Here is a 23,010-nt window from a genome sequence, read left to right on the forward strand (position 1 = left end):
GTTCTTCTTCCCCAAGCATTATTGGCAAGCATCTTCCAAGCTGACACCAACGTTTTTCATGTCTTCCTTCAGTGTTTCGAACCACCCTTTTTAGATCTTTCTTGGGTAATTTGCCCCGTGACTACTAGTTCTTGTACTCTCTGGCCAACATATCCCATATCTCATTGTCTCACATGACCCAGCCATCTCAGTCAATACTCCCTCAGCTTTTCTGTGATGGGGACTACCTGAATCATGGCTCATACCATTTCATTGCATAACCTATCAGCTCTCATCCTACACAGCGACCCACCTGAGCAGTATGAAGTAGTAGTTCCCTCTTCCTCACCGGCCATACGTCATGGCTAGCCCAATCATGACCGTATACACTTTGCTTTTTAGTTTCTTTGGCATATTCTTATCTCAGAGAATTCCCATCACTTCCTTCCATTTACACCAACTGCTTTTCATGCAGCCCCTAACATTCCCACCAATGCTCAACACTGAATGGGGGTATTTAAATTGCCGCACAGACTTTAAACTCTATACCATCTGTAGTAGGAAGAGAGCCTGAAACATAAGCCCTTGTATCAGAGGCCTGGTATGAGGCAGGACCTGCTCACAGAATCTGGCAAGAACAGGGCTGATATTGTAGAAATACACATTCCTAAGAAGTGCTAGTCACAGAGTACTCACGCAAACACATCCCAATATCAAGTGGTACCAGAACATCCTGATATCAAAGATGGTACAAAAACATTCCCCAAGGATAACAGGAACATGCTGACCCCTCCTAAAAGATAAGGTCAGGATGACAGTACGTAATAGAAATGTTTTAATCGAACCAACATGTACAAGGTGATGGGTAATAACTAGCCACATCAGGGGGCAGTAACTAACTATGTCAGAGGCTGTACGGAACTTGTTTGTATCAGGGTATAAAGATGTATCTCAGAGGGAGTATCTTTGTCCAGCCAAGGGGGGAATGGAAAGTCCCACCATTCACTGAGCTGCGTCCCCATTGTCACGGGTATATACGTCTTAGTATCCTCGTAGAGTCTGCCAGGTGCTATTACCGTGCTTTATCGACAATAAACATGGCCTGACGCCTTCTTACCTTAACGGATCTTGTGGTCATTGGGCAGTTCGCTTGAGGTCTGCTTTGCCAGCTGTCTGCACAGAGCTGGGAGAACACACACACGCAGCCAAACATCTAACCACATCATCTAGTTTTACTGGCTTCTCATTGTCCCTCTTGACAAAGCATCACATGTATTCTGTTTTTTGTTGGCTGACTTGTAAGCCATTTTCTTCTAATGCAGCCCTCCATTAGTTCTAGGTCGCTTTCCAGTTCATATTTATCTTCACAGCACAACATAATTTCACTGGCAAAAAACATGCTCCATGGACCCTGTCGCCCAATCTCCTGCGTCAAGGTGTCCATTACAGTCACAAATAGGAACGGGCTTAAGGCTGATCCTTGATATAGACCTCCCTTCACAGTGAATGACTCACTGCAGCTGCTTCTCACTACGGTCACGCTATACTCATATGTGTCCATGACAGACCAAAACGTATGTCTTCAGCAGATTGATTGATCACAGTCACCCCCATATCAATTCTCTAGGAGCTGTCATTAGCCTTCTCCAAATCCACAAAACACAAAAGTGCAATTCCTTGTGTTTTTCCCTGTTCTTCTGCAACATTCGGGTTGCAAACACTTTATCCATTGTTGACCTTCCTGGCACTGGCTGTCACTTACTTGATACTCCAGCTCCTCCTAAAGACTTTTCTCAATAATTCTTTCCAGCCATTTAATTGTGTGACTCATTAACTTGATGGGTCGTTACTTACTACATTCTTGCACATCACCTTTACCCTTGAAGATAGGGACCAATGTACTCTTAATTCACTTGTTCAGACATTTTTCCCACTATGGACGAGCTGAAAAAATTTCTCATCATCACTACCCCCTCCTGGCTTAATGCTTCAAATGCCTCAATTGTTACACTGTCTGGTCCCACTGCCTGGCCATGTTTCGTCATCTTTAATGTTGTCTTAAGAGGTTGTTGCTCAATGATTTCTCTGCATTCTCTTCACTGAATAGTTTCTCATAAAACTGCTGACACCTCCTAATAATTTCGCAGTCTTCCATCTTTTACACACTTCACAGCTCCCAAGTCCTCTGTGCTTCTTTGCCTAAACTATATATTCCCTTTTCCCTTTCCTTCATTAGTAGTTCTGTTCATAAGGCTTTAAATGACTGACCCTTAGCTTCCACAACTTCTCTTTTCACCATTAGTTCATCAGTTTATATTCCTCAACTTTCCACAGTTCTTACTTTCTGCCATTGCTTAAACCGGTCCTCCTCCTTTACTACCTCTGGCACATCGCTAGATCACCACATCTCCTTGCCATAAAATTTCCATCCTTTCATTTGGCCAGAGGCAGTTTGTGTTAATATGTTTGGATATTTTTCTCCCCAAACCTCATTGGTGTCGTTGTGTTGGTTTGGTTGTTGTCCAATCTCTACGGAACCTCATCCTTAAATCTCAGACTAACTTCTCTATCTGTGAGCTTCCACCACTTGATCCTTTGTTCTGTAATTCATCTTTTGTCCCCCACTAGCCTGCCCCCACAGAAATCAACTACACGTAATGTATGTTGCTCTGCAATCTGCTCTCCTGGAATCACTTTCTAGTCTCTTCCTCTTCTCAGGAAGTAATCTATCTGGGACCTGTTGGCAAAGAACTTGTATGTCATTAAGTGATGTTTCCTCTTTATAAAGTAAGTACTGGCAACAACCAGCTGTGGGCTCTGGCTAACACTAAGGTATCTTCACCAGCTTCATTTCTAGTTCCAAAACCTCATTCTCCGTGACAATCACTGTGGCCCTCACTGTATTCTCCCATGTGTTCTCAACTTGTGGTACTTCACTTATCACTTGGCCCAGCACTATCTGGAACTCCTCCTCCTCCATCATGCAACCAACCTGTGGCGCATATCTGCATATAAAATTCAATATTTGTTCTCTGCTCAGTGCTATTCTTTCATCAGCCAGTCACTCTTACTTTGGATGTCCAATACCCTATCCTTTAATATTACTGCTATAATCATACCTATTCCATTCCCCCTTGCTACAGAGTCATAATACATTATCTTGTAACCCACCCCAATATCAGTGGATTTCAACCCCTTCCATTTTTACTCTTGTATGCAGATAATGTGCATTCCCCTTTTCTTCAGCATCTTGGCTACTTCTCTTGATTTCCCAGTCATTGCTCCCACATTCAAGAAAGCCAAACACAGGTCTTGGGCTCACTTCTTTAGCCACATGCACCCAGAATGTGGTAGCCTTTTCCCATTTTCCACAGCCTTCAGGAGAAGCGGTCACATGTTGCTTCCAGGGGATGCCCTAGCATTGTACTGATATACTCCCCGAGGACAAAGACCCATAGAGCAGTGGTTCTCAAACTTTTGTACTGGTGACCCCTTTCACACAGCAAGCCTCTGAGTGCGACCCCCCTTAAAAATTAAATACACTTCTTAATATATTTAACACCATTATAAATGCTGGAGGCAAAGCAGGGTTTGGGGTGGATGCTGACAGCTCGCGACCCCCCCCATGTAATAATCTTGCGACCCCCTGAGGAGTCCTGACCCCCAGTTTGAGAACCCCTGCCATAGAGCATGTGTGATTGGCACAAATTTTACAAACCAGCTGTCCAGGCGAGAAGTTCTTCGTTTGAAATTGGAGTCCCTTCTCCTAGGTGGACTGCCAACCACAGCTAACAAGCCCCATGTGTCCAGAACAATCTCGTTAGTAGGTACTAGACACCCACCTTTCACACCCATACTTTCAATTAAGCACGCCTTTGCAACAAGAAGACATATGATAGGAGTTTGTCTGTCAGAGGCTAGATTTATGCCAGCTTGCATGCGGCATTTTCTAGGTAGGGAGAGCTCATCCTCAAAGGCACCATGGCAGCTCTTTGGGAGGAGAGTTGAGAGGAGTGACGTGATTATAGTGTCTACGTACCTTCATGGTGAGAAAGGTCCTAAAGGGCTCTTTAGCAGAAAAAGGCATAACAAGAACTGACAGCTGGAAGCTGAAGCCAGACCAATTCAAATTAGAAATTAGGCACATATTTTTTTAACAGTGAGGCTGATTAACCACTGGAGCAAACTAACAAAGAAAGTGGTGGATTCTCCATATCTTCTTGATGTCTTCAAATCAAGACTGGATGCCTTTCTGGAAGAAAGACATTAACCAAACAAGCTTTTAGGTTTAATACAGGATTAAATGGGTGGTTTTCAATGGCCTGTGATATACAGGAGGTCAGGCCAGATTATCTAATGGTCCCTTCTAGTCTTTAATCTGAAGAATGGATCTATGAAAAATATATCTGCTCCTGATGAATCATGTTATGATTTACAGTAATTTAGGGTTGGCTCCATCCTTCATTTTGGATCTGCTCAGTTTGTCTCCATCAAACCCTCTTCAGTACACTGACAAAAATGGTGAATTGAGTTCAAGCCATCTCACTGCTCCTAGACTGGGTCTTCCATTATGATGTTAGATGTTTTATTCTTGATGAAACTACTTGAAGAGCATGGATAAAGAAACATCAACTGACCCTTTGTCGAATGGTCAAATACCACATCTGAGTACAAGGCAAATACATGTGCACTTTGCAGAGATTAGTTCCTAGTTTGAAGTGCATCATTGATTTTAATTCTAAAGGTGCCTACTGAACAAATAGAAGAACAGAGCTGGGAATTTCAAAGAAGCTAATGGAGTAGGTGCCCAGTTCCCAATGAAAGTCATGGGAATTGGGCACCTAACTCCCTTAGGCCCCTTTTAAAATCTCACTGTATATGACTTAGCACCCTCATTTTGGTTGAGCACAGATCAGTCTTGAAACATGCTCAGAAAGGAAAGCTTACGCTTCTCTTTTTAATGGGTAAGGTCAAGCTGTACAATTCTAGAAGCAACAAGGCTAACCTTCTGCATGTACTTTACCTGTCTGAGAGCTGTCCTGATATAAAGGATCCAATAAGCACCCCCACAAAAAACAAGGAGGTAGTCAGGGGGGTTTTCCAGTCATCATCACATACCAGATTCCACTGCAAAAGAAAGAGCAACATGTAACATTCCTTATTACTTAATATCATTTCACAATCATTCAGATCAAAAGATGACTTAAATTAGCTGATTAGTAACAAGTTCATTTTGAAAGTGATTGGATTTCAACATTCTTTGGTGTATTCTCCCGCACTTGTTTTTCTGCCTGGGTCTGAATATCGGGCACTTCTAGGCATACTGTATTAGACAGTGATGGCTCCTTACATTTCACAATCATTCAGATCAAAAGATTATTTAAATTAGCTGTTTAGTAACAAGTTCATTTTGAAAATGCAGTGATTTCAAATTCTTTGGTCTAATTCGCCCACACTTGTTTTTCTGCCTGGCCTGGATAGGGCACTTCTAGGCATAGTATATTAATTAGACAGCGACGGCTCGCTACCCAGAAGCATAGTTTACAGACAGCAAAAAAGAAAAAAATGGAATCACCTCCTCTCTTCTAGGGACGGGCAAAATTACAACTGACTTCATAGAAGTCAGGATAAGGAACCTTGCTATCCCTTCAATATGGTTTCTGTAAGGCCTCTAGCTGCCTCCCTATTTGGCCCCAATTTAATCCTCTCCTCTTCCCTCTCTCCCCCCCCCCCCCCCCCGGTTCTATCAGACCTACAATGCACTCTGAGACATGTGACCACAGAGCAGACAAGTCGGAGTTTGATGACAGCTGGGTGCAGCACAATGGTTGACGCAGACACCCCTGGGAGGTGGGGGATACTTTTGGACACCCAACATGAGATACCTTAAAGGGGCCTAATTTTCAGAAAGGGCTGATCACCCACCAATGCAAATCAAGACAACCAGAGGGGGAGCCTAAGTTGGGCACCCAAAGACCCCTAGTCATTTTTGGCTATTGTGACCACACAGAAACAATGGAGATTGAGACACATTTACAGGGTCAGAGCAGGCCAGAGAGCTGTGAGGAAGACAGGAAAGATTCAAAGAGGCTGACAAGCACTCAAATGTTTCCCGACTATATGTTTGTATCATTGGATCCCCATAACCTACCTCTTCATCAGTCAGGGGTTTTAGATTTGAAGCCAACTTGGGCAGGGACTGTCTTTGCTATGTCTGCATGGCGCCCAGCACAATGCGGCCCAGACCTGGACTGAGGCCCTTAGACGCTATCATAATATAAAATATTTACTACTAGTCTCTCCCTCTTCCCCCCCCCTCCCCTTCACAAAACCTTTCTGACTTTTTTTCTAAATTAATGGGATTTACAGCAGCTTAATTTTCACTGGGGGGAAAGCATTTAGTCAGAACATTAGCTATGGAGCTTTGTTACAGGTTTGTTCAAGTGATGATTGCAGCGACGGCATTGAGAGAGCCACGCACTACTACAACAAGAACTGTAAATATTTCTAGTTTCAGACATCAGGTTATTTTCCAGGGCCCGATAGTCCCCCACTGATTCCACAAACAGGGCGTGGTGTAACGGATGTGGAAGGGGAGGTAGAGAGCAAGAGCTCCACAGCATTATCTCCTTCACAGAACCCTGCAGAAGTTCCTCCACCAGGGCTTTCTAGGGGGTTGGGCTCTACATGTGCCAAAGAGGGTGGGGTGGCTGGCACAGTTGATATCAGAGGCATCATAGCTTCCTTCCCCACAAAGCTGGGTGGAAACACTGGTCTACAATTTTTGAGAAGTCGTCTGCTTCAGAGATAAAATGTGCTATTTATTATGTATTTTGATGTGCTGAATTCAAATATGACAATTAAAACAACGGATTGGCTACTGTTTCTAAGATATTTAAGTTTTTACATTTTATGTCTATGTATATTGTGTAGATAGTAGAGTTTTAATCATAAATTGTAAACCTAGGTCTTTTCATGTGTGTATGGTTGCTTTACATGATAATATTTCACCTGTCCTGTTTATGTAACACTTTAAAAATCAGCAAAAGGGTTATATAAATAAAATTTATTATGAAACAAAAGGCAAAAAACTATTCTGTACATAGTTTAGTCCTATTCAGTGTCTACTCGGCGCTTCTTGGCTTGTCTCTTGTATTCATTAAATGGAGCATCTCTTGTCACTGTCCAGCAATAGTCTGCAAGCATTGATGGGCTCCATTTGCCCTGATAGCGTTTCTCCATTGTTGCAATGTCCTGGTGAAATGGCTCGCCGTGCTCGTCGCTCATTGCTCCGCAGTTCGGTGGAAAAAAATCTAGATGAGAGTGCAAAAAATGTATCTTTAGTGACATGTAGCAACTAAGGCTTTTGTATGCCTTGAGGAGGTTTTCCACCAACAACCTGTAGTTGTCTGCCTTGTTGTTTCCGAGAAAATGTATTGCCACTAACTGGAAGGCTTTCCATGCCGTCCTTTCCTTGCCACGCAGTGCATGGTCAAATGCATCATCTCAAAGAAGTTCACGAATCTGAGGACCAACAAAGACACCTTCCTTTATCTTAGCTTCACTTAACCTTGGAAATTTTCCACGGAGGTACTTGAAAGCTGCTTGTGTTTTGTCAATGGCCTTGACAAAGTTCTTCATCAGACCCAGCTTGATGTGTAAGGGTGGTAACAAAATCTTCCTTGAATCAACAAGTGGTGGATGCTGAACACTTTTCCTCCCAGGCTCCAATGACTGTCGGAGTGGTCAATCTTTCTTGATGTAGTGGGAATCTCTTGCACGACTATCCCATTCGCAGAGAAAACAGCAGTACTTTGTGTATCCAGTCTGCAGACCAAGCAAGAGAGCAACAACCTTCAAATCGCCACAAAGCTGCCACTGATGTTGGTCATAGTTTATGCACCTCAAAAGTTGTTTCATGTTGTCATAGGTTTCCTTCATATGGACTGCATGACCAACTGGAATTGATGGCAAAACATTGCCATTATGCAGTAAAACAGCTTTAAGACGCGTCTTCGATGAATCAATGAACAGTCTCCACTCATCTGGATCGTGAACAATGTTGAGGGCTGCCATCACACCATCGATGCTGTTGCAGGCTACAAGATCACCTTCCATGAAGAAGAATGGGACAAGATCCTTTTGACGGACACGGAACATGGAAACCCTAACATCACCTGCCAGGAGATTCCACTGCTGTAGTCTGGAGCCCAACAGCTCTGCCTTACTCTTGGGTAGTTCCAAATCCCTGACAAGGTCATTCGGTTCACCTTGTGTTATGAGGTGTGGTTCAGAGGAGGAGGATGGGAGAAAATGTGGGTCCTGTGACATTGATGGTTCAGGACCAGAAGTTTCATCCTCTTCCTCTTCCTCGTCTGACTCAAGTGAGAATGATTCTGGTGCATCAGGAACCGGCAGTCCTTCTCCGTGGGGTACTGGGCATATAGCTGATGGAATGTTTGGATAATGCACAGTCCACTTTTTCTTCTTTGACACACCTTTCCCAACTGGAGGCACCATGCAGAAGTAACAATTGCTGGTATGATCTGTTGGCTCTCTCCAAATCATTGGCACTGCAAAAGGCATAGATTTCCTTTTCCTGTTCAACCACTGGCGAAGATTTCTTGCACAAGTGTTGCAGCATATGTGTGGGACCCACCTCTTGTCCTGATCTCCAATGTTGCAGCCAAAATAAAGGTGATAGGCTTTCTTAACCATAGTGGTTATACTGCGCTTTTGTGATGCAAAAGTCACTTCACCACAAACATAGCAGAAGTTATCTGCACTTTTCACACAAGTACGAGGCATCTCTGCTCACTTTGGCTAAACAGAAATGTGTCCCTTTGCAAAATCAAACACTGAAAAATAAGAGAGCACGACACTGTATGATTTCTAGAGCTGATATAGGGCAATTTGTTCAGCAGAGTGATGTAAGCTTCGTTATGATTGCATCATCCATGACTTCTAGGAATAACAGGATGCAATTCATATCATGTATGACGCAATACCAGCTTCAGATTGCATCATTCATTGTTTTGCCTAAAAAGCAAGTACTGTCCAAACCCAGTCATAGATTTATTCATAGATCCAGTCAAAGATGTATTTTAGTCATTTCTGGTTTAAATTGAGATCCCTTCCCTTTATAACTCACTTATCCTCCGCCATTCCCAAGTCAAGGGTCGTATATACTGACCCAATAGCATATCTTGAAAACTAGAGCCAATCAACAATTTTAAGCATCATTTTCGTTCTCAGTGACCCAGAATTAGTAAAGTTTGACTACATTTATTTCAGAAGCATTTTGGCTGTAGAGCAGTGCAAGTTAGTACAATAAATGCTGAGAAATGCAACCTTATCTTGCTCTTCTGAATGGAGATCCAGGAGCAGTGGCCAGTATAGCTACTGCAAAAACAATGCTATCACGGTGCCCTGGATATACACATATGGGGGGGAGAGGGGAGGAGGAACAGAAGCTCTGAAAGAGCGCAATCCCCCTCCACCACCACACACACACACACACACACACACACACACACACACACACACACACACACACACACACACACACACACACACACACACACACACACACACACACACACACACACCTGAAAGAAGTGGCAGGAACAGAGAGTTTTCTGGGCCCTACACCAGTTCTTTGGCATACAGACTCTCACCACAAGAGCTCAACAAGAAAAGAGTCATTTACATTTGAGATGAGGTTCCTGGTTTAAAACAGGGTGGGGAGGCAGGTCACAGGCTTGCGGGCAGCATGGTCCCACATTTGTGAAAGTTTTCATTGTACCTGCATTGCTCTACTGCAAGGCTTGTTGCATTTCTGTATCTAAAAAATGCTGTCAAGTTAAAAAAAAAGTCAACTCATTTCACACATTAAAAACACTTTAAAATGCCTTCTGATTTAATAAGCTACAGAGCTAGTTTAATGTTCACTATTTATTCTGGAATTTGTTTTGATTGGACTTTTAAACTGAGCCACCGTGGAAACATTTCTATTGATCTTCAGTTTAAGCCTATATCAACCCGATAGCGCAAGGTTTTTTTTTAGAACATTCATAATGAATCTCATCCCAGCCAAGTGACAATTGAGTATGTTTTTGTCACAGCATATGTTGAAATAAACAAACTTGATCAGATGTGTTTACCAGAACTGCTTGTGAGTCCAGAGTTCACAAATATTGATTTCAGATTAGATCATTTCGCCATAAATCTAGGCTGATTAAGCATCAGATCAAAGCAATATTATCTTGTACAACATAATATAAATCACGTTTAAATCCATCCCTTTACAGGAACTTGTTCTTCGATAATGCAGCAGGTAGAGCATGAAATATAATGCAGAGGCAATGTTTGAAAAAGTAAATAAAATCTATTCAGATGTACTGTAGTTAGAGGATAGCTTCAGCTGAAATCTCAATGGTGGATTGTTCAGACCGTTAGCCTAATTTTCAAATGATTTAGAGGGGGAAAAAATCCACAACATTTATTTTCATACAGAATACCCCGCAATACTCACTCTATTTTTATCCCATAATACCCACTCTGAATTTTTATCCTGCGCCTACTATTACGGCAGAGGGTCTTGCAGGATCCCACAGGTTCCACAGAACCCACTGTCATAATTGCAGTAGCGGTATAAAAGTTTAACACACAATGGATGGGAGTGGGTTTTTCAGCGTGGGATGGGAGCAGGATTAAAAAAAAATATATAGTCCTCCCATGCCACAAACAATATGAATGCCCGTCCAGCAGCCGCCGCTCTCCGGCTGCCCAGCTCTGAAGGCAACGCTGCCGCCAGCAGCAGCGGAGAAGTAAGGGTGGCAATGGGGCACAACTGGAGGAGGGGCACAACAAATTCCAGGAATGGTAGAGGGGGAGGCAAGTGGAAAAGTTTGCGTACCACTGTAGTAGAGTCAACCCAAACATGTTGAGTTAGCCAAAGTATTCCTGTTAATGTTATGGGAGACACATAGCTAAGTCCTTATGCAAGTCATATTGGATGGCTCAAGAAATAGGCAATGCGATATTTCACATCTAGAGCAATAGATCAGATTTGGTCCAGCTGATATAACCAAAATTTATTCTGATTGGCTGGCTGCTTAATGGTCTTTGTCAATTGAATTCAGTACAATTCTTAATGGACAGGTATCCTCAACATGAAGACTATCACCATTTCTGACTCACATTGTCAGTTTAAGCAGAGATGGCAAAGGGGATTGAACTGTCAGTGAGTGGAAGGATTCTATTTTTAAGTGTGTGAAACCTGACTCTTTTCACACTCATACAATTAGCTATCTACTGTCATTCAATGGAGATTTAAATTCTCTCTCTTATTGGCACCCAGTATATTAATCTATAGTACTTTTCTTGTCTATTGAACGCCTACATTCTAGAATCTAGGAGAGGGTTGTAAGTGTTAATCCTACTTTTCTCTATGGAGTATAATAATTATACTATTATTAACTGTCAACAGAACTTCATTTACTAAAATGTGACAGTAGTTGTTTTGAGATATTAGTATCTGTCCAACTGGCGCATCTTACGGAGTCTCGTCACCAATCATGGAAAAAAGGAGAGGCAACAAAAATGTGAGGTTTGTACTACATTTTCTAAACCAAACTCTTGATTTTAAAGTTTTTAAACTAGCCAATTATTTTTCCTTTTCTCCCCAGCATCATCCAAGGTTTCCATGGATAAACCAGATCCTTTTACTCCTCTATTGGGCCCAATCCTGCAACTTTTAAACATGAAGACGACTTGATTATTGCAAATAAAGTCAATTTACTATCAGCCACACAAAATGGATTGCAGTAATTAAATTATAGTTTAGCCCTTTTGTAGATTAACTATAAACACACCTTCTGAAATATCTTAACTGAATAAATTATTCATTAACCAACAAACAAGTCATTCTGCAGAATTCCTGACCAAACACATCCAGGGGCAAAGTCTTGGTAAACTTGGAAGGAAGGTGTTTTTACTTTCAGCAGCAAAAACTATTTAGGCAAGAGACTACATCCACGATAGCCAAATACCTCAACTTGATTACTACAAGCTAGCAAGGGCATGCAGAATAGTGAATTTTGTCTGCTGCTGGTAATAGGTGACAACTTAGGATTCACAGATTTGCAAACCAATTACTTCTCCAAAATAATAGCAGAGATCAGTTTCATTGCTGAAAGTGACAGTGCCCTTTTAAGAGATTATCCAACCGGCTTTCCCACACACAACACTTTATTCTGGTACTCTATCCGAAATTACTGATTAATTTTCTTCAGCGTTCCATTGTGCTACAGGGCTCTACCTAGCATCACATAGTACAGAGACCATAATACTTAGCAGGAAACTACACTAAAAGTGACTTGAAATCCACCTAGTTCATAACAAATAAATGATGTTTGAAACCTTGTTTAAAAGGCTGAGCCTATAAATCTCAGGAATGCGAATCTCATATCCAAGAATAAGAATGGAGATCAATAGCAAGCAGCTCCAGGGAAACTCAAAAATAGTCACTGGTTCTCATGACTGTATAAAGTCTGTAGTTCATAAATTTCACATGTATTGCACCAAATGTACTAAATATACTAGTGAGATTATCCCATCTAAACCACAAAGCTGACAGCATTAGATATTGTACTCTTAGCCATACTGCCAGCTGCCAGCATTGGGTAGATCTCATGAAATCTATTTCAAAAGCATCACTGAGAAAAGTCAGCTGAGCGGGTAGTCTCTGCAGGTACATTAGAACTGTAGTGGTTTGTATTCAGCTTTTTATTCGGAGGATTTTCAACTCTGGCCACTGCTGCACATTAGATTGGTGTAATTATTTTATGCTGAGCAAAAGTTCTCATTTCAATGATGCACAGCTGGGAATTATGCACATCATAGTGAAGTCAATATTAAAAAGCAAGTTGATAACTAATTTCAAAGAAGCAGTGCTCTCCTCAGCACAGTCCGAGAACTAAAGTGTTTTACAGTAAGGGGCACTAACGTTTTTAGCTGCATCAGCATTAGCAATAATGGGGAATTCTTGCCCCAAAAACCCTAGCATTGACAAGCCTAACGCTACCTGTTCAGTAATGTTAGCTAGGATACACCTATTATAACAGCTCTCCAAAACATATACTGACTTCCTATTTGTTCCCAGAATCAATTCAAAGTGGTGGCATTGATCTCCAAAGACTATGGGAATGTCTTCACTGTAGAGTTAACTTGGATGATTGGCACCCAAGTCTGAGCACCTGGGTTAGCCTAACCCAGGTATGAGCAGCCACACTGCAACACCATACCAAAGTTGCTGTTGGACACTCCTCACAAGCCCACTGAAAGTGGCCCTTCGCATCTGGCTAAAAGAGCTCAGACAGGAAGAAGAAAACTCCATGTAGATTTGGATGGGAGAAAAACTGATTTGGGTTGGTGATAGGATATATCCTGACAGAAAGACACAATGTAAACAATTAAGCTTTGTGTAAATATTAATTTGTTAAATTACTGTATTTCTGTCTGGGACAATTCATTTGGAGTTTCACCATTTTAAAATTCATTGGCAGGATGGGCAGAGCTGGGGAGGGGGGTTGTTTTGCTGGAAGGTGTAAATAGCAGTCATCAAGTGGATCTGTGATCTACAGAACAGAGGCCTGCAAGCTGGTTTGCTAAGCACCCTTTTTTCAGGTTCAAGGGAAGGAGCAATTAATCCCCTTTATGTAGTGAGATAGCTGAAAACAACAAAGAAGCCACTACGCAAGGCAATGGCCCAGGCTGCATGGCAAGGCCAGATCAGAAGCTAAGCCAGTGGGCTGGGGAATTCCCTGCAAGGTAGGGGTGGGGGGCGTGAGAGAGAGAGAGAGAGAACACCAAAAGCCAGCAGACAGGAAGAGAAACAGTTGTGAGAATGACCCTAAGAGGGGGGAAGGAGACAGAGCTCCTTGGGCACAGAACACACTGGGAAGGCAGTGTTGGAGATTTTTGAGTAAGGAAATTGCTTGCTGTTTATTACTACTGTGTTCAGGAAAACAAGACTCTGTATCTTCTTTGTAAATAAACAGGATTGCGACAAAGAATATACCTGACCCATATCGTGCAATTCTCCTAACAGAAACTATCCTGCAAGATCCCAAATATTGGCTAACCGCAGCCAAAGGGGCAACAGTATTCTCCTTTCTACTCTCCCAAGCAGCCAATATATAGGCCTTCTCCATTGCACTGGTGCAAGGGAAGGTAGGAATCTGAGCTGAAGTTAACTTATTCATCCATAACTAGGTAGTGCCCCTACACATAAAGATTCTACTGCACAGTTTTATGGAGTGCTAGGTAGGAGAATAGTCTGTGTAAAGTACAGAAAACAGGGAGGAGATTGAGGCCTGGTCTACACTACAGAGTTATGTTGTAAAGCACTACACTAAAATGTAGCTCCCACCTATGTAACTCGGCCACTACACTGACTTAATAACTCCACCTCCACAAATGGTGCAGCATAGCACTTAAGTTGATGTAATTAGGTCGACACAGTGTCAGTATAAACACTGCATTGCTTACATTGACTGTTGCTGCCTTTCAGAATCAATCCCACAATGCCCTACACTGGCAGTTAAATCGGTGCAAGTGCTCCAGGTGAGGATGTGCACGCCTGTAAAACCGATTCAATTACTGCAGTGGCTGTATGTTGACGTAACTTAAATAGACTTAATTTTGTACTGTAGACTTGCTCTGAGTAGCCAGAAGGAAAAGCCAAGGAATCAATCAATCAATTAGGATTAGTCATATGAAGCACAATGCCTAGAAACAAGATCATATGCATAAGAATATCCCAAATACTGGATTAGCCAGTGGCTGAACACTGACCATGTACATAAGCAGAACAGATCCTCAGCATTCTTCCCCTGCCAGACATGCAACATAAGAAGGTGAATGATAAGCAGACAATCTCATGTGAAATCTGCTGTCACTCAAAGATCTGGGCAGATTCAGGAAATCTGTGGGATGTTCTCTTTTCAAGGAGGATTTAGCAGGGAAAGAAAATTAATTAAGATTTTAGTTTAAAATTTCAGTTATGGCTAGTCTGATATCCAGGGTTTAGTGAGCCTTTTTTTTTTTTTTAACATGAAAAAAATGTATAACTGAACGCCAAACAATTTAATAGCATCCATATTATATAATTAAATTACAAAGTGACTTCAGTTAACTGAACCTCACTGAACTGGTGTTTATTATTAACGTACAGGAGCTTAGATTTCATTGCCTAACAGCAGCTCTATTTATCTGAATTAATGTTGTGTTTCTTATTACATTCATGGAATTGATTTTTCACTGTACAATATATACAGCTCAGAAGCATACTTACCATATCTCACACAGAATTGCTTTTGTGTTTCTATATCCCTGTAGCACCCCCTCCTCCCTCTCCCCTAAATTGCTATACGACTATATCAGGGGTCGGCAACGTTTGGCACGCAGCTCGCCAGGGTAAGCACCCTAGTGAGCCAGGCCAGTTTATTTACCTGCTGACGCGGCAGGTTCGGCCGATCGCGGACCCCACTGGCCGCGGTTCGCCGTCCCGGGCCAATGGGGGCGGCGGGAAGCCACGGCCAGCACATCCCTCGCCCGTGCCGCTTCCCGCCGCCCCCATTGGCCCGGGACGGCGAACCGCAGCAAGTGGGGGCCGCAGTCGGCCGAACCTGTCGCGTCAGCAAGTAAATAAACTGGCCCAGCCCGCTAGGGTGCTTACCCTGGCGAGCCGCGTGCCAAACGTTGCCGACCCCTGGACTATATCATCTGAATCACTATGCTGCATTAGACCCTATGGTACTGTCATCTGGCAACTTCTTAGCGTAGGGATAGTACTGAAACTTCTCTCCTGCTAGACTAAGGGCTAGTCTACACTGGCAGCGCTTTAACGTGCCTTGTGTGGTCGCGGCGCAGCGCAGAAGAGAGCTCTCCCAGTGCTCTAAAAAAACCACCTCCACAAGGGGCGTAGCTCCCAGAGCTGGTGTACTGTCTACACTGGCGCTTTACAGCACTGAAACTTGCTGCGCTCAGCGGGGTGTTTTTTCACACCCCTGAGCCAGAAAGTTGCAGCGTTGTAAATTGCCAGTGTAGACAAACTCTAGCATTGTAGTTCTCCACTTCCAATAGCAGATTTGGAACTGCCATTAGTTGAGAAACTGGATCACGGTAAACCAAGTCTGAAGCTTTTCAATATTAAAAGGCAGCCAAAGGAACAAATAGGCTTTCACAAATAAATTGAACTGTCAAAAAAACTTGTAAAGAAAACTTGTAAAACCTTTCTTGCACCCACTCTACTCTGATTTGTCAAAGCAAGTCTAAGTGTAGGATCAACTGGGCAAATCTTGCAGTGTAAATTCTAAGGGTGGAGGTTTTTTCCCCGTCTAATACTAGTCTGAACAGAAAAAGCATATTGGCTCAAATTAGCAAGTGTAATACTCTCCATCCCTCCAATTAGCAGAAAGGACCGTTGCTGATGCTGAAATCAATCACATTTTGGAGTAGCAAGACTCCAACATTACCACCACCACTGGCAGGTATGAAGATATGCATACTGTTTCTTTAACTTGGTAACAGGAAGCTAATAAGAAAGAGGCTGAGAAAACCTGAGAGACACGCAAAGTAGCTTTAGGGAGAAATCTGTTTCCTTACCATTTAATAAAGTTCCTTGATCAGTGTTAGAGAGAGTGACTGTCCTTTACCATTGTCTCATGACACCTGGAAAACCTAAATAAATGCCTATGTGACACTAGCAGCACTCCCACTAGATGATAAACAAATAACCTTTTTTGTAATGACACTGACAGAACTGAGAACGCTTTGATGCCAGATTTCCTGTCATCATATTTCACAGTGTTCTTCCTAACCCAATGCTGACATGCGTGTTGAAAACTAACAAGTTGAGGGAAGTGGATAGCTGCCTGGCACTGCAAGGAGACTGGCTCTCATTACAGTGCTCCTTCTCCTGCCCTAAATAAGAGGAAGACAGCTTCAGCATTGCCAGCACTTCAAGTGATTTTCCTGGTAAACCATACTACATGATACTTGCAGGAAGTGTTAAGCCAGTGACCACAAAAAGAAAAGGTTTTCATTACAAAGTGACAGATGATAGATTTATGCGGTACTGACTAACCCATGATGCAGGATGGGGGACTGACCAAGTGGCTCTCCTTCCAGAAGTTGGCAGTGCTCACACCAGAACAACCAAAGTCTGCTTGGCTCATTCAGGCACTAAGCTTTTACATAAACAACGTTTAAAGATAACTACACATACTGTATACTTGAGAATGGGAATTAATGATTGACTTAAGTCAGTCTGAAGGTCTACCAAGATGGAAAGTGCCCTTTCATAGCTGACCTGCAAAGGAAAAGAATTAGACTTGTGTCCTTTTTTTCCCCTTCCCCCCCAAAATAAAAACGTTTTGCTTTAAAAAACAACCCACACACTGGAAATGCAGGTCTCATCTAGCCTGAAGGATTATTGCAATTAGGGCCGAGCTCAAAAGGTTGATTTCAATAGGAGCTAGCTAGGTGCTTAAATACCTGATGATCTCAGCCCAGATGACTAGTGAAATTACAACATCACAACAACCAAGAGAACGAAAGCTGAGCGTTTAACAGAGGAAGGGGTTTTAGTCAGCTTGTTCACTTATGCATTGGTACAGTGCCAATCCAAGTAGGAGCCCAATCTGTTTTGGTCTTCTGGGTGCTATTGTAAAACCAGTAAGCCATTAGCTGTAGTGTATCTGTTAACACCTATTTAGTCTAATAGACATTATGGAGAAAGAGTTTTTGCCACATATTTGGCACAGAGCCTTCTCACCTAAGACATGTGAGCTCACAATCACAGCAGAGACCCCCAAAACCTCCTCCAGCAAAGGCAATGAGGACCAAACTTCAAATTCTTGTACTTTCTAAACACAAAAGATAATCAGAAAAAGTCTTCAAAAAATAATTTCAGTTCCTCTTTTTACATTTTAAAGAGGCAAAAGGGAGGGGCAGATCCAATTTAAAAATACTCTGCTGTCTGTTTCCCATAACAGAAATATTTTGAAATGAACTGTAACATTATATAGTGCCCGAATAAAGATTTTGACTTCGAGTCAGCTAGACTCAGAACTGGCCATCAAATCAGGTCAGGAAAGCCAAAGGCTTCCGGGCAATTGCTGTAAACCAATGCCAAATAAAGAAGTTTCTTTAAAGCCTTCCTATATCAGTGCCAAACCTTTTGAACCTCAAGAGAGCATGTCAACATGGATATGTGGATGAAGCCAGGGGCAGATGACAAGTAAACTAAGGCAACACAGAGCCTAGCAACACCTAGCCAACTTAGCAACACCAGATGCTACAACTTTAAAGGGACATCATATTCTCCCCCCACAAAAAACAATTTCTAATAAAGTTCTCTTTCAGTAGTATATCTTGGTTTTGGGTGTTGTGGTTTTTTGTTTTTGTTTTGTAAAATCCTTTAAAAAAAAAAGATTTTCTGCTACCCCGCTGATATTCATAGTCTTTACAGCAAGGCAGAAGCTGATGTGATATAGAGGGAAAACAGCAACATTGACTATACACAGCCAGATTTACACCAGCTAAAGTGCTATCAGATGCGCAAGTAATCAGATTGGGGGAAAATAAATAATTTTCTACCCTGCAACTGACTGTGCATGGGCAATCCTCTGTGTCCACGTAAAGCAGAGGTGGGCAAACTACAGCCCGCGGGACCCTCCTGCCCGGCCCCTGAGCTCCTGGCCCGGGAGGCTAGCCCCCGGCCCCTCCCCTGCTGTTCCCCCTGCCCCGCAGCCTCAGCTCACTGCGCCGCGGGCGCAATGCTCTGGGCGGCGGGGCTGTGAGTTCTTGCCGGGCAGCGCAGCTGCAGAGATGCAGCCTGATCCGGTGCTCTGTGCTGCACAGTGGCATGGCTGGCTCCAGCCGGGCGGCACGGCTGTAGCGCCGCCAGCCACTGGTGCTCCAGGCAGCGCAGTAAGGGGGCAGGGAGCAGGGGGGGTTGGATAGAGGGCAGGAGATTTCGGGGTGGTGGTCAGGAGTGTGGATAGGGATCGGGGCGGTGAGAGGGCAGGGAACAGGGGGGTTGAATACCCATTCAGGGATGCCATGGGGGCAGTCAGGAAGGAGAGGGGGGGTTGGATGGGGTGGAGGGGGGCAGTCAGGGGCAGGGGTTCTGGGGCGGTCAGGGAGAAGGGGTGGTTGGATGGGGCAGGGGTCCCGGGGGGGGAAATCAGGAATGAGAGGAGGGGTTGGATGGGGCAGTGGGGGACAGTCAGGGGCGGGGGATCCGGGGGCGGTCAGGGGGCGAGAAGCGGGGGGGACGGATGGGGGCAGGGCCACACCTGGCTGTTTGGGGAGGGACAACTTCCCCTAACCGGCCCTCCATACAATTTCAATTTCGGAAACCCGACGTGGCCCTCAGGCCAAAAACTTTGCCCGCCCCGATGTAAAGCCATATAGAAATCAAAGACTGGGTCTTATTCATAAACATAATGGGTACAAATTTTTGAGGCAAGTGTGATTTTCAAGTTGACAGGGTTTCTTTAAGAACCTACAACACCTACTAGCATGACTCTCCATAGCCCACTCTGTGTCATCCTCATATCATGGTAGCTCCAAAGTATAGTCTGCTAAAGTGGGTTAAAACATGAGAGCCAACATAAGCTTCTTTCATCTACACTAGAAGCTCTGAATATTCCATTCCTAGCTGCTTTTTGTTTTCCACGAAAAAACTATTTATGACAATCCATAGGAAAAACATCCATTTGGTCTGTGGGTTTCATAAGGTTTCTCAAGAACCAATGTCATAAGACTTGTTTATGAGTCATAGTGTTCAGTAAACAATGAAATGAAATCCTGGCCCTACTGAAGCCATTAGCAAAAGTATCATTGACTTCAGCGGGAACAGGATTTCACCCTAGATTTCTGTTTTATCTTCTGAAGTTTAAGGCAGCGAAAGGGGTGATCTGAATAACAACACAACCAATAATATCAAGAAATTAAAACACTTGCTAGGCTTCCAGAGTAAAGTGGCTGGAGGAAGGGAAAGAGGACAATTAAAATGCTTTCACAGCATTTCACTCTGGACTAATAATAGGACTGAATAATCAAAAGAAGCCTCCAGAATCGCCTGTTCCAAGAAACAATTGCTTGTGGCGTCGAGATTATTATATTATGTTTTATTCCAAACCAAGTCCTGATGGGATCTTCAAAACAGTCTGTGTTTGGGTAACTGAAGACTGTCTGGCTTTACTCTAGACTGTAATCTCATAAAACCCAATTTTAGCTCCAAACTAATATTTTGGGACCAAGTTATAAAATCCTGGGGAGGAAGAAGAAAACTTTTTTTTTTAAATAAAAACACCCCTTGAATGACACCTTTAACTATCGACAAGGAGTCCTGTGGCACCTTATAGACTAACAGACGTCTGACGAAGTGGGTATTCACCCACGAAAGCTTACGCTCCAATACGTCTATTAGTCTATAAGGTGCCACAGGACTCCTTGTCACTTTTTACAGATCCAGACTAACAGGGCTACCCCTCTGATACTTGACACCTTTAACTATTGCAACGCTAGGATGCTACACAACACGGCTCACGCTCCTTCTGTTGTAGACCAAAACTCTAGGGCGTGCATTTTAATTGAAATAAAAGGCATTAAAATGTCAATCAACAATGATCATTGACTACAGACCACAAATCAGCACAGTGCCGGCCTGGGGATGGGGAAGGAAGGAAGTTGGCAGCAGTTTGCACGCTGCGGATCTCTGTGCCGCCCCCTAGCAACTTCCCTGGCGTGACTGCTGGTGCTTTGTAGTGCTGCCGTGTGTGTGTGTGTGTGTGTGTGAGCGCGTGTGTTGTTCTCCCTCCCACTCCCACAGTCTGCACGTGTCCAAGGCCGCGTGGAAGGGCAGGAGATCGCTTGCACCAGATTTTAAACTCACCGCTGAAAACAATGGCGCTGCGAGGCGCAACCCCATGGATGCTGAAACCCCTTTTACCGCCGGCGGCAGAGCTAAGGCGCAGGGATGAGATCGCACACCGGCCAAGCCAGCCTGGGAGAGACCCGGCCGGAAAGGCAGGCGGGGCTGCGGGGCAGGAGAGCGGATGCAGAGCGGCACATCAGCTGCCTTAGGAAAGCGCGTTACACAACATGGGTGGGCACAGGGCCGCCCGCGCACGTCCCCTGCTCCAGCACCCACATCCCCGCCTGGCCAGCCCCCCTCTGCCCCCCGGCCGGGCGCACCTCGGTGACGATGGTGTCGAGGTAGAGCTCCCGGCTGTACTCCCAGCCGTCCAGACACTTCTCCAGCTCCAGCTGACTCAGATCCACATCCCTGCCGGGCTGCAGCCCCAGCGCGGAGAAATTGGCCAGCGACTCCAGGCGGTAGCGGCGGCACCTGCTGGGCCCCTCCCGGCCGCCCTGCACCTCGCGGGGGATGCTGGCGTTGAGCCACTCGCGGCTCAGGTTGGCGCTGGGGGGCACCCGGCAGCGGTGCTCGGGGGTGCCGGCCAGGAAGACGGCGGACATGCCGTTGAAGCCATTGGGGACGATGCTGGCGCTGAGCAGGAAGAAGATGAGGCGCTGGAAGGGGCCCCACTCGCCCAGGAAGGAGATCAGCTCGTCGTAATCCCGCATGCCGGCAGCGGGCGCGGGCAGAGCGTCCCCCGGCAGCTCCGCTCACTGCACGCACGGCACCGTCTGGACATGAGGCGCGGCGCCCTCCGCACCCGGCCTCGCCTGTCACCTCTGCGGAGGTGGGGTCTCCCCGGCTGGCTCCTCCTCTCCCGTACGGCCGCGGCTTGGGCACCGCCTCGGCTTAGATAACCCTCTGCCCGGAGCCATCGCCCTCCCGCTGCCTCTCCCGACCCCCGCGCAGCAAGGCTGGGCCCCTCCACGTGGGCGTCGTCCTGCCCGGCCCCGGGGCAGGGACAGGGGGGAAGCCAAGCAAGGGGCGCTGGAGATGCCGGAGAGGCAGCCGGGGTGGGGGGGTAGGGTGACCAGATGTCCTGATTTTATAGGGACAGTCCTGATTGTTGGGTCTTTTTCTTATATAAGCTCCTATTACCCCCCATCCCCGTCCCGATTTTTCACACTTGCTGACTGGTCACCCTAGGTGGGGACCCCTCTAAGGCAGGCAGCGGGGGAGCCCTTTAGGCAGCGCTTAATTTGTGCCCGGGCTAAGCCCCAGCACCTCTGGGCTTGCTGCATCGGTTATGGGGACAGTAAAAAAGTTGCTTGAGCTGCCACACTTTTTTCATTAGAAATTAAACACTGCCTCTAGGGCAGGCAGGGTGGGAGCTGCAGGGGGTGGGAGTGAAGGGAGTCCTCTAGGGCAGGCTGAGGGGGAGCTGCAGCGAAGTGGAGACACCACTAGGGTAGGGGAAGGGGTGGGCCGTGGGTAGTAAGGGGATCCCATGGTATCTGTACTTCCACTTCCCCCAGGACATGGGGTTGATGCTGTCTTCCAGCTGCTGCATTGCAAAGGCAACAAAACTGCTCCTCTGAGGTACTTTGGGAGGCAGGACTTTAGTGGGAGCATCCTTACAGCTCGGCCAGAAGTAGGCTGAACCCCCTCCTGCAGCTGCAGACGATGCTGATGCCCCTGCACAAATTGTCCTGGTTTCACAAGGCTGCCTCCTGGAGAACAAGGCAGGGTCCCTCCATTTGGATTCACTTTAAGGCTGTTTCTAAAGCCTCTCCATTGTAGGGGGATTTGCCATGTGTCATCCAGTGACATCTTTAAAAGCTCCCTTGGAATTGTTTATGAAAACTCAAATCGTTCAGATTGTCACAGCAAGATATCAAAGGTGTATAGGAGACTCTTTCTGCCTCCCATAAGGCCAGGAAGAGAAAGTGAAGCTGGAAGTGCTGGTCTGGCAGGCAGTAGCAATAGCCACAGACAGTGCAAACAGTACTGGAGTTCTGTGAGAGCTTTGAGAGGGAGCTTAGATTTCATTTCCCCTTAAATAGATTAAAAAAATCTGTGCTGAATTTTTATAA

General features: G+C 44.8%; 1 protein-coding gene across 2 annotated transcripts in view; it reads right to left on the minus strand.

Annotated features, from left to right (window-relative positions):
* SLC22A4 (solute carrier family 22 member 4) overlaps positions 1–21,645 on the minus strand; it is a 58,284-nt gene extending 36,639 nt beyond the window's left edge. The window contains exons 1-3 of one of the 2 annotated variants that reach the window (XM_065409541.1): positions 21,253–21,645; positions 19,569–19,634; positions 5,003–5,106 (exon numbers count right to left, since the gene is read on the minus strand). In XM_065409541.1, coding sequence (XP_065265613.1) covers positions 5,003–5,106; positions 19,569–19,634; positions 21,253–21,645 — 563 coding nt within the window. The remainder of the gene's footprint in view (positions 1–5,002; positions 5,107–19,568; positions 19,635–21,252) is intronic. The other variant, XM_065409543.1, reaches the window with a different exon arrangement.
* Positions 21,646–23,010: the final 1,365 nt, after the last annotated feature.

The sequence above is a fragment of the Emys orbicularis genome, chromosome 8 (genome assembly GCF_028017835.1).
Source record: "Emys orbicularis isolate rEmyOrb1 chromosome 8, rEmyOrb1.hap1, whole genome shotgun sequence".
Classification (NCBI taxonomy): Eukaryota; Metazoa; Chordata; order Testudines; family Emydidae; genus Emys; species Emys orbicularis.